General features: G+C 23.8%; 1 protein-coding gene and 1 long non-coding RNA gene across 2 annotated transcripts; both read left to right on the top strand.

Moving 5' to 3' along the window:
• Nucleotides 1-1,058: 1,058 nt before the first annotated feature.
• Nucleotides 1,059-13,946, top strand: LOC129611744 (uncharacterized). The gene is made up of 8 exons (XM_055525041.1): nt 1,059-1,143; nt 1,754-2,158; nt 8,510-8,658; nt 8,792-8,904; nt 11,894-12,546; nt 12,621-12,676; nt 12,747-12,794; nt 13,480-13,946. The coding sequence occupies exons 2-8, from the start codon at nt 1,943-1,945 to the stop codon at nt 13,553-13,555; spliced, it is 1,311 nt and encodes a 436-aa protein (XP_055381016.1). The 5' UTR covers nt 1,059-1,143; nt 1,754-1,942; the 3' UTR covers nt 13,556-13,946.
• LOC129611746 (uncharacterized) lies at nt 9,304-11,345 on the top strand. The gene is made up of 3 exons (XR_008697185.1): nt 9,304-9,522; nt 11,120-11,211; nt 11,301-11,345. It is a non-coding gene; the product is annotated as an uncharacterized LOC129611746 (long non-coding RNA).
• Nucleotides 13,947-21,191: the final 7,245 nt, after the last annotated feature.

Below are 21,191 nucleotides of genomic sequence, written 5' to 3'. Positions count from 1 at the left end.
AAATAACTAAAAACTTGAATTTTTCTGATAAAATTTTATGGACATTAATAAAAACCAAGAATTAAACACAATTAAAATTAAGAACTTGTATATGAATTCTTTTCCCTTGAACGGAAAAGTTATTTACAGGTTAATTGCAAAATGAGCCTAATATTAAGAGCAGTTGATTACGTTCGTGCTAACAGCTAAATAAGTGTGAAATTTGTGATTTATTCACAATTTCAGCTGACTGCTTTTACAGTTAACATTGTCGGTCAAAGATCTCTATTAATGCCGTTAAAATTCCTATGCATTAGCACATTAGCAGAATCATTCTTTTGATTAAGAATTTTCGTTATAACTCCTGATTTACCTTCAATGAATGAAAAACAAATAGCAAACGGTATATGATTATGCGGCATTACTCATGATGGAAATTTATTTTTTCTATTTGTTTTATTTTTTGTCTTAACTGATAAACCATTCAGAGAAATTATATAGATTCCGCTTCTATAGTTTTTCTTCGTTTTTCCCCTTATCAATTTTTCGATTCCTTAATACATGCATAACAAACACACTATACAAATTTATATACATACGAAATATTTGTAAATAAAAAAATTTCCGTTTTGAATTTTTCCTCTTTATTAATTTATTTACTCTCTATAACGAAGTTTATTTATAAATCCTAAAAAATCCTCTCAATATAAAATAATTTGCATTGATTTTTCCGCAAATAATCCATCACTTATCGAATGAAATCTATGAGGAAAAAGTAACAAAAAAATAACAAAAAAAATTCGCTGATTTTTTGATTTAAATCTCTTGATTTGTTCTTTGCACTTTTTTTTTACTTCATAGTTTAGTGTTTATGCATTTAGATTTGTAAATGAAAGTTTCTTTCTCATGAAAATTATTTTGATGGTATTTTGATAATGTGATGCAATTGAATGCATTTTTGTTTTTTTTGCTGTTTTGTTTATAAAATACACATGTGCATATTATTGTAAAATCATTAAGTATTTTAAAATTTACGAAAATATTGTTATTTTGCAAAAGCACATATTTACTAGATTCGCTTAGACCTTTGCATCATTAGGAATCATTGAATTTTTTTTTTTTTTCAAATTTAAATTGAGCAAGAAAAAATAAAATTTTCTACGAGTGAGTGAGTGCTAGTGGAAATTTTTTTTATAAATTTGAAAATTATGAAGATATTTATTTAAGATTTTATCAATTTTAAATTTGATGAGAAAAATAAAAGTTTATAAAAATAATTTTGATTTGATAATTTTCGTAAAGACTGTTGAGAAAGTTGTGAAAAAATTGTTTTTATAAAACTAAAGGTGTTATATAATATGCCCGATCACAGATACTTTTTATTTTTCTAATTTTAATTAATAAAATTGATCGATTGAAAATTAATTATAATTTAAATAAGAATTGATTTTAAATTCATAAAAATGTGAAAATAAAATTATTGAGATTTTTGATAAAATAATCATAAAAATTCAACTCAGTCTTTTGAATTAAAAAAAAATTCTTGATAAAAATTAATAGAAAGTTTAAAAATAGAAAAAAATTCAAATTTAATTTATTGTATTTGTTTTTTCGTATTTCCTTTTTGTTTTTCTTTTAAAATTAAAAAATTTTATTCTAATTTAAATTTTCATTAAAATTGTGTTTTTAAATTGTTTTTCTTTTCATTGGTTTTTAATTTTTAATTTTTGTTTAATTTTCTTTTAGAAAATGAAAAAGTGCGCGAAAACTAAAGTCAATTTATTATAAAGATTGTTTTTGTGGATTATAAGACGGCATTGGAATTAGTGTAATAATAAGATTTTTGTAAAAAGCAGAAATCTGTTAGCCGTATAATATTTTCTTTCAAATATACTTTGAGCAATTACAAATATACTTGGATAATTTCTTAATAGTATAAGTAAAATTAAATAAACAAAACGAAATGCCGATTGGAATGGATTCGATGCTTGCTAACTTAATAAAGCGTAAACCATTACGTAAACCAGTTATTAAATTATCATGTGGTATTGGTGATTCAGATGGTTTTCCAGCATTTGATAGTGAACAATCAGAGGTTTATGGAGCACCAGAAGATTCAAAATGGGGTTTTAATATAACTGGAGGTTCAGAATTTCATATGCCATTAACAGTTTTTCAGGTAAAATTTTTATTTTACGAAATATTGAATTTCCAAAAACCTGGTAACTTAATGTTTAGTTGATTTTTATATTAATGATGAAAATAGAGTGAAAACTGTCATATTTTATATCTTATGCAAAAAGCTGTTACTCAAAACTTTCACAAGTTTCCTCCGTTTTGGAAAAATCATATTTGAGATAACGATTTTCAGGAAGTCTTCTCTGTAATACTGATATTAAAACTTTTTGAATAAAAAATTTCAACAGTAGTATCATATCTGGCAAATTTTTTATTCCCGACCAAATTGCATATAAGGGAGGTTATTTGATGCCACCAAATTTCACATGTTGGTTTTTCGGTCCAAACGCACTTCTAGATGATAAGGAAGCGTAAATAAATTATTTTTAGAGAGATGTATGTCTGTAAGTATGACTATGCAGTCTTCTATCTGAACTTCGGCTAAACCGATTTGAACGAAAATTTATATTTGAGTTTATTTTGAAGATAGCCGATTTGATTAAGTTTTGGTAGGTGCCACGTGAACCTATATGAGTCTTTACTACAAACCGATTTTGCATTTTTTTAAAGGCAATATTCAACATATTGACTTGAAATGTTACCTAACCTAATCACCTAATTTTTGGTGGAAATAAGATATTAGAAATTGGACTTTTACTATACGGACCAAATTTAGATGCAGAAAAATAATTGACAAATTTCCTTGAAGTTTAATATTTGAATTTGTTAACGGAACTAACTGAAAAACTTTTCAAGAATTTCGTATGGCATAAAGTGAAACTCTACTAAAAGCTAAATTGAAGATCTAGGTTAAAACTTACTAGGCTTTTACGGTAGTACTTAAAATCTGATAGAAAAGTCATTTTCATAATCTTGTGTAACATTTTGTATAAACTAGACATACCTTGCGGTCGGTTATGTGCTGACCACTTCAGATTTTTTATGAGGTGCTTAAGTTTTTAATTTATTTGATTGTGTGATTGGAAATTAATACTTGAAGTTTTAAATATTTTGTTATATTTTTGGCACAACCCATTATGAATTCGCCTTCAATTCTAAAATTATTTTTAAAATTGCAAATTATAATTAAATTATAATTTTTAAAAAATATTTAACCGTAAGTAAAGCAATGAATGCTGAAAGTATAAAATGAGTAGGAGAAAATTAAATTTAACAAGAGGAACATGCATAAATAATTATTTAGAAATGGTCTGACAAGGTGGTAACGCCAATTTGTTTTAATTATAAGAAGTAATTCACTAGTTAAATGCACCTGATTTACGCAATTTAAATCAAGCAATTTTTTTTTTATAAATTTTTTTTTACATATTCTTGGCTTTATTTTATTAATTGATACAGAATAGTATCTAGTTATATTTATTATTTGTATTCGTATACAGGGTGTTATATTTATATAAAAAATATGCATTTTTTGCTTCATTTAACACGATTATTTGGAAAAACTATGAGAGATAAAAGAAAATGTTATATGGGTTAAATTTTAGATCTCATCATCGTAGCGCATCGAAAAAAGCAGAAAAAAAAATAATAAAAATTTTCGGGAAATTTCAAATTTTGTAAAAAAAATTTGAAAGAAATCCCAAAACTTCTCGTAAACTATGCCTCAAATCAAATTAATTGTAAAAACAAAAATAAAGAACAATCAATCGCCTGTAAGATAAACTCCTAATGATGACTCTGTGTTGTATGGTTTCGAAGTTATAAGCATTTATTTATATGCAGGAAAAGCATGGTACCTATTATTTTCAACAGGCTGTAGTTCGAAAACGAGTATATCTTAATCCCCCTGCCCAATATAATTTTTGGCTGGAAATTTAATCAAAGAATCAGCCCTGAAAATATTTGTCACCTTATGCAGAACACCCTGTATACTTTGATATTAAATTAAAGTGCAATATGTCTTTATAAAAAAGAAAAATGAAGGAAAACATTTATGACCCATTTTAAAATTTATATGAAAAATCTTGAAGAAATTAAAATTTATTTGTTTTTCTCTCTCTTTAAAGTCAATTTAAAAAAATTTGATGTCTCCTAAATAAATCCTAAGAACTTAAATGTTTCTGTAACCATTTAGAATTTTTTCTTTTCCTTTATTAAAATTTATGCGCCACGTGTCATTTTAGCACTAAAATAAAATAAAAATTAGTTGCCAAAAAATTTTTTCAAATTTAATATTTAGGCGGGTTATCGCATTCAGGAAATAAAAAATATTTTTTTTTGATATTTGAAATCAATTCAAGGAAAATTAATAAGGATATGTTTGAATTTTAAAATTTTGAAATAGTTAAATTTTGGGTCAAAAATTCAGTTAACTGAGTTCTAATTTGATAAAAATTTTAAATTAAAAAAATGGGTTAAAAACTAGTCATTGGGAAGACATCAGTTCTAGATTTAATAAAAAGTTTCGTTTTTGACAAATGGTGTTATTGAGCAGCTATTCGCACTATGTAGTATGCTGCTCTAAGATTTCTTTATAACTGGTTTTCGATGATTTTCCTAATGATCATTATCAAGGGTATTACATTACGAAAGAATTGTAAGGCTCATTACCAGTCTGTTCTAATCTAGTGTATTCTGTTTCAGTTCAGAATTAGTTCCAGTTACGCAATACATACATTGTGGATTAATATTTGCGATCAGTTTGACCTATTTTAATATCCCCATTGGAAATCTCAAGGTATTAAACAGGTGTAGACACAAGTACAACGTCTACACTTGTGTTGCGATAAGCTAGCACGTCTTGCAAAAGTGTGAAACGCCGTATAGCATGAGGATGTTCGGTCATTGGACTGTGCCTATTTAAAAAGTTCATTATAAGAGATTAGATGGACCTTTTTCCTACCTATAAGAATTGAAATCCGGCCCTATCGGAATATAGCTTCAAGAAATTATGAATGGCTTGTTAAAAAGTTTTCTAGAACTCCTTCCAAGTCTTTGAAAATGTTTTTGCTTTGGTGAAATGAGCTTTTTAGTTTTGGTTCTTAACTTGGAGAATCTTTCATTTCACTACGATATTCGCCTTTCGTTTCTTATAGTCTTCTGAAGATAAAAGGATAGAATCCGCAGGACTCTTCTCTATTAGCTGTACAGGGTTGTATTCTGGCTATTTTATATTTCATCCATGTCCCAAATAAATCGAATAAATCCTCCCAAATCTTCCATGAAGAGATTTTTGGGTGCTCTGGACTCCAACCAAAATTCATAACTATTAAGTTTTGTAATGCCATGTGGAAAATTTTTGGTACTCATAAATAAAAAACATTGGACTACCAATAATTTTTCATTCAAAGTTAGTAATTTTTTATTTGAAATTAGAAAATTTTTTATTTCACCTTTTAATATTGTTTCGTGTTCCTTGCATTGTTATAATAAATACCAAACTTGCACTAGATGAACTTTTCTTGGATGCAAGAAAATATGAACAGAAGTAAATTAAACCAATGACCAACAAAATTTTATTTTGTTGAATTAAAAACTTTTTGGTATCAAATTTTAATGCTTTTTGAATATTTTAAAAATTAAATTAATTTTTTTTATTAATTGAAAAAATTACAAGTTTTTTTGATGTTCTGAAAATAATTAAAATTTACCTGTATGAATTAAAAATACATGAATTTTATATTGTACCAATTTCTTGGTAATTAAACATTATTAGACCGGACAAGGCCTTTTTTTGCTTCGAGAAAAAAACATCGAAAATTTAATTCAAAAAATAATTTTTTTGTTTTGTGTTCAATCATTAAATTGAATGTAATAATTAAAAAATTATTAAAGTTTTATTTGTAAATTAATATATAAATCAAATATTTTTAAAAATAATCATTTGAAATGATGAAGAACTGATGAAAAACGTCTAAAATACAAAAAGAATTTAACAAGGAAAAATTCTTTAAAGATTTTATAAATAAAAGTTTAAATGTTATGTGTAGTTTACAATGCTAAGTGTTGCGCTGCTACTTGAATTGCCTATTATATTGAAAATGAAAAATTGTAAGAGCAATTTATATTGAAGCTTCGATGAATTAAATAGATGAGGAGATTATTTAGAATATTTGTCGCATAGTTTTTAATCTCATTTATAGTGCTTGCACACGCTAAGAAAAAAATAATTTTGTTCTTAACTTTGATTGTTGTTTTTTAACTGAAATTTATAATTGAGAAAATCAGGGTTTTATTTCTATAATTTGTTGAACTCTTTAAACAGGAGTACAGTGCGGTTAAGGCTGGAATTACCTGAGCGAATTTTATTAGAGTGAAAAAGCCTTTACAGTATAATGCTGAAAATTTCTTCAAATTTATATAAGGCTCAAAACTGCTGAATGGAAGAAAATAAAATAAAAGAAATTAAACCAGTTTATAACACTTTTATTTTTTTCAGTTTCTGTGATTTTATTAAGTGATTTTCATTAACATGCTTATTCGTAAGGTGTTTTTTAATAAATAAAATTTAAAAGTAACATGTGAGAAAGAAAATTCAACATTCAATAAAAATGTAAAAATAAATTTTTAATTATTTTTCAATATTTTAGTTAATTAAATGTTAACAGAGATGTTAACATCACGTATTTAGTTCTCATATTTTCTCCATGAATAATTTGAAACTGGAACAATTTTATTCATGCTATATTGCAGTCTAGATTTATAACACAAGTTTTTGTTTTTGTGTGTGTCATATTAAGCATATTATAATTACAACGCTGGCATTCAGCGTTTTTTTTTTCTGACTTTAATTACTAAATATTTCCTGTTAAATAGCAATTATAATATACACATACCTATTTATGTAGGTACTCATGAATATGTACATATATATATTACAGATAATTAAAACATATTTTCTTTTTAAGAAATTTTTAAAATTTAGTTCGCGTCAGAGTAGACGACGTGATTCTGTATTTCAAGTGCTTAATAAAATTAAAAAAATTGAAAATTATTTTATGACATTTTGCCAAAATTATTTTATTTAGTTTCTGTGTGTTTTTATTTTTTAATTTATTTTTATTTCTATTTCTTTAAAAATAATTTCTTTAAATTGCAAAATTATGTTTTAGTGCAGAACGTTCAAGTGTTTTGTGGTAACAAATTAAAGCAAATAAAAATTTAGACAAGAATATATGGCGTAATATTCAATTTGCAGATTACAACAATGTTTACATCATAAAATAATATATGAATGTATGTCATGATATAAATAAATAAAAGTATAAAAAAGCAGAAAAAAATGAAAGAAATATTGAGGAATATTTTCAAATTTCTTAAATAATTTTCATATTGTCTCATATTGTAAATAAATAAGATATTTGGGAATTGTTTACGATTAAAATTACAACATTGTAGAAATTGCCTATAAAGTGTTATATTATGATTTTGCTGAAAGTTTTAAAATTTTATTTTAAATTTCTTATATAGTATAGGAAGATTCAACTACTTACATTGATATCGAAAATACGTAGTAATGCGATTTGGGTAAACCATTCGGTATTTAGCATTTACAAGCTCAATTAATTATTAATACGGTATTAATGTCACTGCGGTTCTGATTTCAGAATGCACATTTATAATTTATGCACTCTTTTAGTTTTGTATAAAATCAGTTCTTACCGAACCCATTCCAAATGCAAATTTCAAATGCAAAGTTTTGGGCGGAAATGCTTTTTTCTACGCTAGAAAACTAAAAATGAAAATAAAATTTGTACACATAATTAAAATAAATAATACTGATTTATTTTTTTGACTTTGTTTTATGTTTTCCTACCTCGGAAAAATAAGAATAAGTTCCCGGAATATCTTACGATTTTAAATTTGAGTTCCCGCCACTAAAAGCAAACCTTAATTAAAAACAAAATTTACAATTTACAAGGTTCATTAACTGATAGGCTACTTACCACCTTTCATAGAATTCAAAGAACATTTTCATAATTTTATTGTACAAGACAATCGGTTATGTACCGTTCTGGCCACATCAGATTATTTTATACTTAAAACGATTAAACATTTGTAATGTAACTTGTATTAATTGAATAATTGTGATATAAAAATTTGACTTAATTAGGGCAGTTAATTAGTGAGGGATTTTCAAGCGGCACATTAGGTTCTCTTTTGTATTACATTTCGCAAATAATTTTATTACAATACCAATAAAATTAATGAATGAACAAACTGACAATTTAAAATTACAATTTCTGTTCATTTCGATTTTAAATTTATTAAAATATTAAAAATAATTTTGCCGGCAAAACAGATTTTTCAGATTATTTTGTTTTTTTAAGTTTTTAGTTTTTACAATATTTTATTTTCGCTATTATATTAATATTTTTTTTTCTGTATTTAGGTTTCACCGCATAGTCTGGCAGCATATGAAGGCATAAAATTAGGCGATATAATTTTGTCTATTAATGAAATTGATGCCAGTCAGATGTCTTTAGCTCAAGCAAGAGAGATCATCGATTCGGGTTATAAGCTTTTTATTGTATTAAGAAGGTTTTAAAAACAAAAAAAAAATTAAATATAAAAAACGAAAAAATTAATTTATTATTTTTCGAAAATATTTATTTAATTTTCGAATTAATTAAACGGGTAAAATATAGAAAAAAAAACAATATTTTTGTTTTAGTATGGAAGACGAAGATGTTCCAATTGAAGAACGTAAACCAGCTGAAGAAAAATCTATTAGTATGAGGGTACCAGAACCAATGAAACCACCAGAACCTCCAAAAGGTAAATTATGAAAAAAAATAAATTTTTTTTAATTGTATCTTGTGTTTAATGTTGTGGTTAAATTAAAAAAAATAAGTACATAAATATTTAGGTATATATATATATATATATATATATATAGTATTTATGTGTTTGTATAAGTATTTGGTAATATAACAATTTAAAAAAACAACACAAATAATAATAAAAATGCCAAATTAAAAGTGATGTTTTAAAACTATTATTTCGCTGATTTATTAATTAATTTAAATTTAAATTATTTTATTTTGCTTTGTTTTTTTGAATCAATTTTTTATTTTAAAACTCAGCTAAACATCTGGGCACTTGGCATTCAAAAAACATGACTAAAAGAAATATAATACACGCGTAAATCTTATTTAAATATTGAGGCTAATAAGCTAATAATGATTTTAGCTTTTTAAAAATATTTTAGTTCGATTTAATTAAACGCGATGGTACGGTCGAATTGAAAAACCAAAAAAAAAAAAAATCGGAAAATAAAATGAAAAGAAAAAAATTATTTAAAATACTTAAAACGTATTAAGTGTTCGGTAGCCCTTTCCATTACGTAAAATTTTCAGTATTTAAAAAGTTTTCCATCGAAATTTTTCCAAAGAAATTTTAAAGGTGTTATACATTTATTAAATAATTTTTACTATTTTTAATTTTACAAGTTGTGATTAATAATTTTTTTATGTGTTGATTGATAATTTATTATTAGTAATACGCTAAGCTAGTTAAAACTGCTGCTATTGCTAATTCAATTTGTAAAAATTTGTTTTAAAAAAATTAGAGAAAATAAAACAGGTATTTTAAATTCATATCGAAATATTGATTTGAAAAATTTTGAGATTTTAATAAAATTTTAAGTTCAAAAGGTGCTCAAAGAGTCCAGGTTGGATTAAACTAGGTTTTACTGTAAATTTGCAATTTGAAAAGTAGTGGAATTAAAATCATTAAATTATTATAAATAATAATGAATTATTATAAATAATAATTCATTTATTTGTTCTATATACATATGTACATACCTATACAAATTTATTTATAGAATTTTTATTTTTAATATTATTCAAGCATTTTTGTTTTTCTATTTTCCTCTATAAATACTAATGGTGCTCTACTGTAAAAAATATTTCGCATGATTTCTTTTTATTACATTCCTTTTACTAGACTATTTTATTGTTTATTACCACGGCTGTTATAAAAAATATTTGCAATAAATAAAATAATAAAAAAAACAAGTCAAAGCGGAAAAGATTTTGTAGTCTCTGAACAGAACTTTTATACTACATAATATTTGTATGTACATTTTAGTATTATATGTATAAGGGAGAAAAATGAAAATCTTCTGCGCACTATATATGTATGAATGGAATTGTATGGAATTTCAATTGTTTAACTAAAATATTGTAGCATGTACTTAGAATGTGTATATATGTTTATTATTAAATGACACTATTAATAATAAATGGTGATTGAATAAGCGATACGTATGGTAATCATTTTGGTATTCAAATATTTTTCAATATTATGAAATTTAGTGGTGTAGCACTGAAGTTTTCTTGCATAATTTACTGCCAATTGAGGAGTGTTTCAATGTTCTCATTATTTAAATTTTAGATAAAACCATAGTTCAATTGTATATCAATATGACAATTATGAAATTTAAAATAAATTTTGATTCTATTGTTATAAACTTATTTAATTTAATTAAAGTAAATAGAAAATTGTTATATTACTAAAACTTATTGTTATATATAAATTTGTATTGTGTTATATTTGTTACGTAAATGTGTTTATGTGTAAATGTTTGTTTATGTACTCGTTTAATAAATTCTAAATTTCATCACATTCAAATTCAAATTACTTAATATTTCATATTCTTTCGACTTTAATTCGTATCAAAGGTAAATTTAATTGCTATATAATAATAAAATGGCAGTAGCACTGCATTAAATTTCAACATTTTTGCATTTCATATATTTACATCATTATATACGCATAATTAAAAAATTTTCAAATGAATTTACATCATAATAAAAATATTTCCATTTTGCATGTGTATAGAATACTAATCATATACTCGTAACAGTTGTCGAATTACCTAACAATTAATTTCCTTAAAATTTTCTTCTAAAACTAAATATAACGTTTGGTATCCTTATTATTAATACAACTAAAATTTTAATTTTTGTTATTAATTAAATTTTATGATTCGTAGAATACGTCCCTGTCCCATTAGTTGAGAAAAAGCCTTGGCATCCAGTAATGTGGCCAGAGCCATTACCAAAAGATGGTGAAGAAGTTGAAGAGGTTAGAATTCCCACATTTTCGTTTTTTTTTGTTTTATTATAATTACAAAACTAACTACGACTTAAATTTTTATTATAACATATTTTTAGGAACCTCCTCATCATAGAATTATTCGAAATATTCGGAGATTCTTCAAAGAGAACGAAGATAAGCCCGAAATGACACGAAAATATTTAGAAGATATGCTAATATGTCTACCTAAATAATATTTCCCATGAGAAATACTACTAATAAACCCAATAATATTATACTAATTTTATTACGAATATTTATGTATACATATAATTATATGTATGTATATATTTTATGAGTAATAAAACATAATTAATAATAATGTGTGTGATACTGTAAATCCTTTGTCATATACATTTATATAATTAATAAAATTAAAAATTTCAATTTTAATTGATGTAAATTTATGAAAGGGTTAATTTTAATATTTTAAATTAAAAAAGAAATTGTTGTTCCTTCTGTTTAAAATATATTTGGAATTTTTATTTGAAATAAGAATGTGAAATATGTAAAACAATTAATATTTCCAATAATATTTCTTTTAAAGGAATAGATCGTAATTGTGTTAAAATTTTTAATATATGATTATTTTTTTTATGTTGTTTTAATTTATGTTGTATATAATAAGTTAAAAAATCGGGAATTCCTCAACCACAAAAATCAATAATGCCCCGTGCTGTCATTGAAGAGAAATTACGTTCAATGCAAAGAAAATTGTCAGAAATAGCTGAAATACCGAAAATACTTTCATCAACACTAGAAACAGTTTCACAAACTTTTGAAAAATTTGTTCCTGATATTGAAAATGATGTATCTGCTTATGAAAATGATATTAATGAATTAGATGTTGTTAATAATGAGAAATTTAATCTTGATTATCATTTTAAACCAATTGATGAAGATAATAATTCATCAGAAAAAGAATCTGGAACTCAAGATGATTTAAGTAATCCAGATATTTTATTGAATGAAAATAATGATGGCCAAAATAATAATGATGACGATGAAGATGAATTTTTCGAAGCGGATAGCCTTGATGGAGATTTACAAAAAAATTTTATTAATCGTATTATTGATGATAGCCCAGAATCCGATTACATTTCGAATTCAGAAGGAGATGGTGATGAAGAATATTGTTCACCAATAGAAATTACTTCTAATACAAAACCGGTTTCAATAATGACAATATTGAATCCAGGTAAATGTATGCCAGAATTAAAAACTGAAGAAGAACAAGCTGAAGATGATGAGCAAGTAGAAGATGATTCAAATGTTAAAACAAAAATTGTTGAAGATCCTTTAAAAAAAGAAAAAAATGAAAAGGTTGGCTTTGTCTTTTATTTTGTATATAGTATAGTAGAGTGATATTTTAAATAAAAATTTTTATGTGATTCTAGATTGATAAATTAGAAAAAAGTTGGCCATGGGCAGATCGTCAAAAAATTATATATAGGTAGATTGTACATACATACATTCATTTCATTGTGAAAATTTCATATTATATCGATATTATGTTTTTACAGAGAATCGACATGTCATTTAGTGCCGAGATTATCAATAGTAGAAAGTAGGTAAGTTAAAGTGAATATTCACAAATGTTGTTATTCTTTAAATTTCGAAGCTATATGGTCTTATGCTGCGCAATTTAATTAAATATTTGCTTTGAGATGAACTAACTTACATACATACATACATATATGCTCTTTTATACATACGTTTCAGTGTTATGGTATTCTATTTACAATAAATAAATCTGATAATTTGAAAAAATGTAACAGAATTTTATACTTAAGGGAGTTTTTTGATAATTCAAACATGCACCGAAAATTTTAAATTAAATCTTTAAGGTCTTTTCAAACATACTTAGAATTTTGCGCAGATATCCACAATTTTTCTATTATGCTTCTCCTCTAATTTATAATATTTTTACAGTAGACTTGAAAATTATTTTAGAACTTTAAGCATAATTGTTATTTTCGAACATGCTACTTTTGCGGGTTTTGCATTTTTGAATTAATCGAAAGATTTTTATATTACGACCTAAGTCAAAACTGAGTTATCGAATATCCCTTAACTTTAAATATTTCTCTATTGCTGACTAGATATATGCGAACCTTAACAGATTTCAGAGCTCTGAAAAGTTAAAATATAATTTTTTACTTTCATATCTTTCAAAACTGGAACTTTTAAAATTCTGGCTTTAGTTCTTTTGTGTCTAACATATTTAATTTCAAGTAAGAATTTTCTTATTTACAGAATAAAACAACTAGGAGGTACCAGCACACTGCAATTTTATGAAAGGAAACGTCAAAATATCAATAAGTCTGAATAAAAAGTTGTTATTCTTTTTATAATTTAAAAAAAAAATTTGCTATATAAATTAATTTTTTCTTTTTGGAATTTTCGATAAAAAGTATTGATTTTAGTAGAAATTACAATTTTATAATTGTTATATACATATACATATATAATTTATATATATATATATACGTTTTAGATATATAAGATTTTATAACTTTTTTTACAAATTTATTAAAAACAAATTGTGAATATATAGGTAGTGCAAGTTGCATTTAAGAACATAATGGCAACACATAACAACAATATTATAAAGATTCTTGATTCAAATTTCAAAATATATAATTATTATAATCAAAATTAGATGTAAGGAATGGTTTGCTTTAAAAATTACACAAAATTAATAAAAAAAATGTTTGATTAATTAAAAATTTTGATTTTCAATTCAATTCTATGGAAAATTATAAAAAAATTACAAATGAGTTAATTTGATTCTCACAAAGTAGAGAACTCTGTTTAAGTGCCAGTTACAATTCTTATTATTAAGGTACTACTAATTGTAGATCAGAAAAAGGGGTATGTATTTTTAGGTGATAATGCTGATCTTTTCATAAAATTGTCGAAGATTAATAGAATTTTACTTTTTGTGAAAGATGTAATTGTTCGCCGGACTGATATTAAGGTAAAAATTATAATGTAGTAACTAGTACCAAAGTATAATTACTATTACATTTTCTAAGTAGTATGACCTTTAATACTCTTCTCAATAGGAGTATATTTGTTTACAAAAAAATTGCAATTGTTGCTTCACTTTAAGTTTATCCGTCGAACGGTAAAAAGAAGAAACATCTTTGCTATGTTGAAAATTGTTTACTGAAATCACAAAAATTACCAGTATTATGACACAAATCTGTGATTATTATTTTACTAGGACACAAAGGTAAGAATATAATTTTAATTTACCTGTGCTTTTAGTAAGGAATTTTTTTGTAATATTAAAATTTTTTCTTTTTGGTTAAAATTTTCTGATTTATTTTGAATTTTAGTTGTTTAATTGTGTGTACACAATTTCAAAGAACAATGAAAAAGGTTAGATTTATCTTTTAATTTATAATTTTAGAAACATGATTTTTCCTTGTAAACATAGGTGAATTTCTTTGTTTCGGAAATTCAACTAAAAACAAAAATATAAATTCATTGTTGGTTTCTAATTTAGAATTTCAAAACATGAAATAAAAAATTACAAATGGTACTTATTATATACTTACATTTTACTTATGTATTCAATGTATATAGGTACATGTACATATGCATGCGGATACGTACGTAATACAATGATATTTCTGACAGAAGAACACTAAAATCGCCTAAAGTAATGTCTACTTCTTTTGATGAATTAAAATTTTTCTTTCCTGTTAATTTTATTTTTGTGTAGATGACTACAACATGAATTTAATGTGAAGAAAACAGATTGTTCTTATGCTGAAGCCGACAAGTAGAGAAAAGTTTTTTTTTTGCGAATATTTAATGAAGATTTCCAGTTTATTACGGTAACAACAATTTTGGCTCATGTTATTACAATGTAGAGATACAATTGAGTAACTGAAACTGTAAAATATTCAGTTGTAATTATTACAACTGAAATTGTAAAGTAGTAGTCCTGTGTAGAAATGTTGTGGGTTCATTTAGTATAATAATTCTCCCATAAAAAATTAAATACTGATGTTTTACAATACGTTACATAAGTTGTAATTTTGTTTCAACTTTACAGGAGATAAGTCAAAATAAAAGGCTAATATGGAAGAAAACTTCAGGTTCTTCGTACTTGTATATACACCGGTATGCATCGTAGGTTTTTGATTTATTTTCGAATGTATAGTTTATTGACCACAGTAGGGTTATCCTATCTCAAAAATCTGCAATTCATTTGAAAATATTAGTCAACTTTCCAAATGAAAACAATATTGAATGAGACCAGTAAAAATTGTTACTGGAATGGGAACTGTTGTTCTTTTTCACGAAGGACTTTTTATACAACAATACATTTAAATTTTATAGGCTATCACAATTTTCATTTATTTTCTAAAGTTTCAGCGAAAATAATTCACAATGATTATTAAACATTCGTTTTGTAATTGATTACTTCTTTTAATGGTGAATAATAGTACTTTGTTGTTGATAATACAGCTTTGATGAATTAAACGTACTTATAGGTGCATTTATATCAAAAATTTTTTATACTGAAAAATGAATTCAATAGGATTTTCAATAACCTTAAGAGCCTTAAATTTTCAAAAATGAATAATTCTTTGATTAAAAGATGCAGTATAAATGCAATATCACAGTTTTTCATTGCTCTTGTTATAATATGGAAAAATCGTAAGAGTTTCTTTCTATGTGCCTACATTATTTCCTATTAGTGCATTGAATCATATACGTATTTGAAAGAGATCAAAGATGAAAAAAATTACTGCTTAAAATGAAAAACGTTTTATTAAATCTGGAATCATCTTTTTATTCGTATACATATACTTCGAATTCTATATAGAGGATTATAATGAAATAGAAATTGAAACTTATGATTGAAAAATAATATGGAATTCTAATTAATATTAAAGTTTGAAAGGAGTTTTTGCTTGGATTTAAATTTATTAAATGATTGAAGTTTTGATTCCTGCAAATTGTGCCATTAAATTGAATTTTAAAGAGATTAATTCAATTTTATTTTTGACTCCAGCTTCAAAGCTTTGGTAACCTTTATACAAAGGTCTTTGTTCATGCAATTCTGTTATAATATGTAAGTATTTATTTTAAGATTATAGAAATTTATTTTTTCAATAAAAAATGCTAATAAAAACAAATTCTAAGAATTTTTTTTAAATTAATTAATTCCGGATATCTATATAATTTTTTATTGTAATTTATTATTAATTGAAAAATTAGATATCCGGAATCATCGTAATTGAAAAATTTCTTAATTTACGCATAAAATTTTTAAATTAATATTTTATTCCTTTGTTTAATAAAATTCTTATCTCAAATATTTCTACAGCAACTTGTATTTAAAACAATTAAAAAAAATAAATCAATAAATTTAGATAATGAGATTATAAAAATAAATATAGAAATATTTAATAATTCTTTATATACAAATTCAATTAAAATAATTATTTTCAATAAGCTTTAAATTTAATATTCAAGCTTATTTTAAGTAATAAGAATTTACTTTAAATTTCATATTATAAGCAGTTCTTCAGTATAGTAACATAAAAAGATCTGTGAATAATTTTGAAAATTGACATTTATTTAATAAATATTGCATACTTTTAGGAAACATCTGTATAAATGAAAATTTTTGTACAAATCTCCTATTGCGATTTTTAATGGTTAAGTTTTTGAAAATATTATGCACAAGTCGTAGAAAATATTATGCACATATTTATTCGAGCAATATGTTATTAAAAACGCCAACTCACTTGAATTCACGAGGCAAAAATTTCTTGCCGAATAAATAAAACGTAATTGTTACATGCTTGCTATACCAACTTTTATATTAGGATACTTACAATTATTAAATCTCTTGAATTTATTTCGAATGGCTCAGCATTTCAATATCTTATTTCAACATTTAATTTAGTTATTTTGGAAACGTTATAGTTGAGTTGCTGTTCATTTTTTCCCTTTTAACGCGAGAAGTTTTGTATACATTTTAAAGTAATGAAATTATGAATTATGAAGAAGAATTTAACAAACTTCTTATAGTTAACAAGAACAACTTAATAAATTACATTTTTTTTGTATTCGATTTGTCTTTGTACAAATAATCACTTTTTTTTGATTGATTTCAAAAGTCACAAAAATTTTCTTTACATAAAACTTTTTAATAAATGAAACAAAATCTCTGAAGAGCAAAGAACAAAGAATCAAAAGTTTTGTTTTAAAAACTATAGTGATGGCAAAGTGTTCATTAAAAAACAAAAATAAATTTGAAGAAGAAGTTTTTTTAATGTACTTTAATGTTAAATTTAATTAAATGAGTTTTCTGTCTTTTGCTTTAAGATGCTCTTATACAACTTTCAATGATAAGAAAAAGTGTCATGAGATTTGAATTAAGGCAATTATAATTTTTAAAGAAATCTCGTAGAAAATTTTTATTTTTTATGAATTATATTGTTAATAGAACTAAAATTTATTTTGGCCAAGTTAACAGATCACATTAAAATTTCTTATTTAACTTTAATGTTAATTTTCTGAAGTAATGTTTGCGCTTTTAAAGTGATATTTATAGGAAAATTTTTATTTAGAAAAAGTGCTATTTTAAATGAATGGCTATGCTTATAAGACCATTTAAATCTTCTGTCTCTTTATTATTTTAAGAAATATAATAAGAAATTTTCCTTATAGTTGTGGGAACATGATAGAATTTGAAGTTGATAATTTTAAATGATTGCATATTTTATTTCTAGCCAAGTTAAGAAATAGTAAAGAAGAAAACCACAAAAAACTAAATTACAGGCATGAAATAATTTCTAGAAAGTTATTCAATTCCTAAATTCTTTCATTTCTTTTCTCTTCTCTAAAATTCTTTTCTCATTTAAAATAGTTTTCATATTTTTGCCGATTTTTTCTTTGCTTGTTTCTAAACAAGTTTTACTCCTTTAAGAATACGTACACAGAAAAATAAAAAAAAAACTGAATTCTATTCATTTTAAATCCCTTTTCGTTTAAATATTTTTTTTTTCTAAATTATCCTTTTCTATTTCTTATATATTATATCGGATTGCTTTGAGCTTATTTTCCAAACAAAGAGAAAATGTATAAATGTATAAAAAGTACAATACTATAATCAAAGACAAAAAAAAAATAGGATCATTCTGGATTCTTGAGCTATGACACAATCTACACATTGATGTCATTAGATTTTTCGTTTATATACTATGTGTGTGTGTGTATTCTGTTTTAAAAAATGCTTTAAGGATTTTTAAATAATACTTAAAACGAATTAAATTCTTGTTTTTTTCTTCTGAAAAATTTTAAAAATGTTTTACAATGAATAGATTATTTACGAGTATAACGAACATGATAAATTTTAATTTGATGAGCATCCTGGAGTTTTTAGAAGAGTTTTATTAATGATGATGTTGTATGCACTATAAATGAATTGTATAAAATTTTTTCAATAAACACTTCGATAAAACAAATTTAGTTGTATTGAAAGCTGGCTATATTTTTCAATTATGTTTAAAGAGTGTATGTGTGAGCAAAAACAATGAAAGTTGTTAAATATATTGTTGACTTACGTATTTTACCATCATGCTGAGCCTTTGTATAGCAAAAAAATTAAATCGAGATGGAATTTTAAATAGCGTGAGTACAAAATGGCCACAAAGGGGGTTCAAAATGGCCATAAGTCTCTGAAATTAATTAAACAATTAAAATTTAAATAAAACACCATAAAAAAGAATTAATTTAAATTACATCGAAGAAAAAAAAATCCATTTATATTTTCTTAAATTATTTTTTAGTTTTATAACTTCATTTTTGTTATATAATATTAATTATATAATAAATTTTTTTCATTAAATTATTATACAAATTAATAAAATCATTAAAAATATAATTTTAATTTTTAACTTTACACACTTAATTACTAATGTTACGTTTGAATTCTTATTCATAATTTTTCTTTTGTTTTATTTTTGTTTTCCTTAATTTAATAATTATTAATAAATATTTTCACAAAACTATTTTCTCTCCCAAAGATTTATTTTTAATTATATGTATGTTTGTATAATTTTAGAATAATTATACAATTTTATCTTATATATGTATAAATATAAGTTATTTTTGTCTTATACTATATAGAAATATTATATAGCATATAGTTATTCTTTTGTTATTCTACGAAGTCAGTTCTTTGGGCACTTGAATTGTTCTCAAAACAGTTTCTTAGAATGTGAACCTTTAAATTTTTAAAGAAATTCTAAGTGTAGCATCAGTCAATTATGATTTTTCGTAATGAAAAATAAGTATGAAAACGGCACAATTTGTACAAATATTAAAGATAATGTTAGAAATATTCGATACGAAGCATTGGTATGGCACTGCAAATTAATTTGGTCTAAACTTAATTTAGGCCAAATACTGTCAAGAAAAACTTAAACACCATTCTATTATTTTTCAGACGTCTAATATAATTATTGTTGAAATTTTTGTCAAATTTATAATTTTTTGTATAACAATTTATAGTAAAGTTTTGACTTGACGCCGGTTAACCAGTTGTTGTGGTCTAAATGGTTCTTATTTTGACCGGTAACATTGTAACTGAGAACTGTAAAATGTACTGAAAAATGTAAAATTACTCACATAATATGAATTAAATTGTATTTAAGCAATTCAAGGGTTATTGTAAAATAAGTCATAAGTGTCTAATAAAATCGAACAGTTCAAATACGAGGAAGAGCCATTTTCTATTTTATTCTCTGAACTACTCATATATAAAAAAGCAAGAATAAAAATCTTATAATTTTAATTTTTCATCAATTTGCCATTTATTTTAAATTTCAATAATCTGCGCATGTTTATTACGATGAAAATTCCAAGTTCAATTTTTGATAAGTACAAATAGTTAATCTGATATTCATGAAGGAATTTTAATTTAAATTTAATGTTAACCAGAATACATTATAATATTATAGAATTCATTCAATATAATTCTTCAAGTGCCCAACTTCCATTTTTTTTATCGTCAATATTCAACTTATCTAAGTTTCATATTATGTAAAATTTTTATTACACTTTCAGTAAAATTGTACTAAAATTGAAATTTTTATATCTATATTCAACAAAATAACTATTATTGCGAGCATGCTTATACAAACATATGCACATATAATGTATTTATGTACCTTATGTTTGATTATAAATTAGATTTAATTTTTATATAGCAATGTTGCAATTCTACATAATAAAAATTCTTATTCAAGTTTTTATTCTCTTTTGTACATCTATAATTTACATCTTTAATAAATATACATATACATATGTATATAATACAAACTACATATATATAATATTTTTATTTCTAATTATATACTTATGCAATAATCTTCACCTATTTCATTTTAACTGCAAATTACTTACTAATATGAACTTATATACATAGTATAACATTTATGTATATAAGTAATTTTTATAAGAAAATATAAAAAATTCTTCTTAACTTATTTTTGTTTTTATAATTGAAAAAAAAATCTAATAACAAAATATTTTAATCTTACATAATACCTATTTATTTATTTATTTACAGCTACTTAAAAACATTACATAAGTACCTATATTAAAATAATTTTAAATAATATTATTTAAATAAGTAAGCATAGATCTTTAAATATTTTGTATATACATATGTATGTATTTATGTATAAATTATTTGTATAATTATGTAAATTAAATAACATTAGTTTAATCTAAATCTAACATTAGGTAATCTAAATTTGTACAAGAGTTCAAATGTCCATGCGAAATAAAAAATTGCAATATCATTATTTTGAAGTATCAAATTTTTTGGAATTCAAGAAGAGATGTCGTACGTGCATTGTGTATATATTTATGTGCATATGAATGTGCGGTAAGCACTACATAATGTAGTGCATGAAATCAAATCGAAA

The sequence above is a fragment of the Condylostylus longicornis genome, unplaced genomic scaffold (assembly GCF_029603195.1).
Source record: "Condylostylus longicornis isolate FDR11 unplaced genomic scaffold, ASM2960319v2 ptg000055l, whole genome shotgun sequence".
Taxonomy (NCBI): Eukaryota; Metazoa; Arthropoda; class Insecta; order Diptera; family Dolichopodidae; genus Condylostylus; species Condylostylus longicornis.
Note: the sequence above shows the minus strand (reverse complement) of the source record. Positions and strands in the feature narration are given on the sequence as shown.

Excerpts from the sequence above, each read along its gene's own strand:
- LOC129611744 (XM_055525041.1), top strand. The coding sequence starts at position 1,943 with ATGCCGATTGGAATGGATTCGATGCTTGCTAACTTAATAAAGCGTAAA. Across the intron at positions 8,905-11,893 it reads ACCTCCAAAAGGTAAATTAT|CCCGTGCTGTCATTGAAGAG; the intron begins GAAAAAAAATAA and ends AATCAATAATGC. Across the intron at positions 12,547-12,620 it reads AAAAAGAAAAAAATGAAAAG|ATTGATAAATTAGAAAAAAG; the intron begins GTTGGCTTTGTC and ends ATGTGATTCTAG.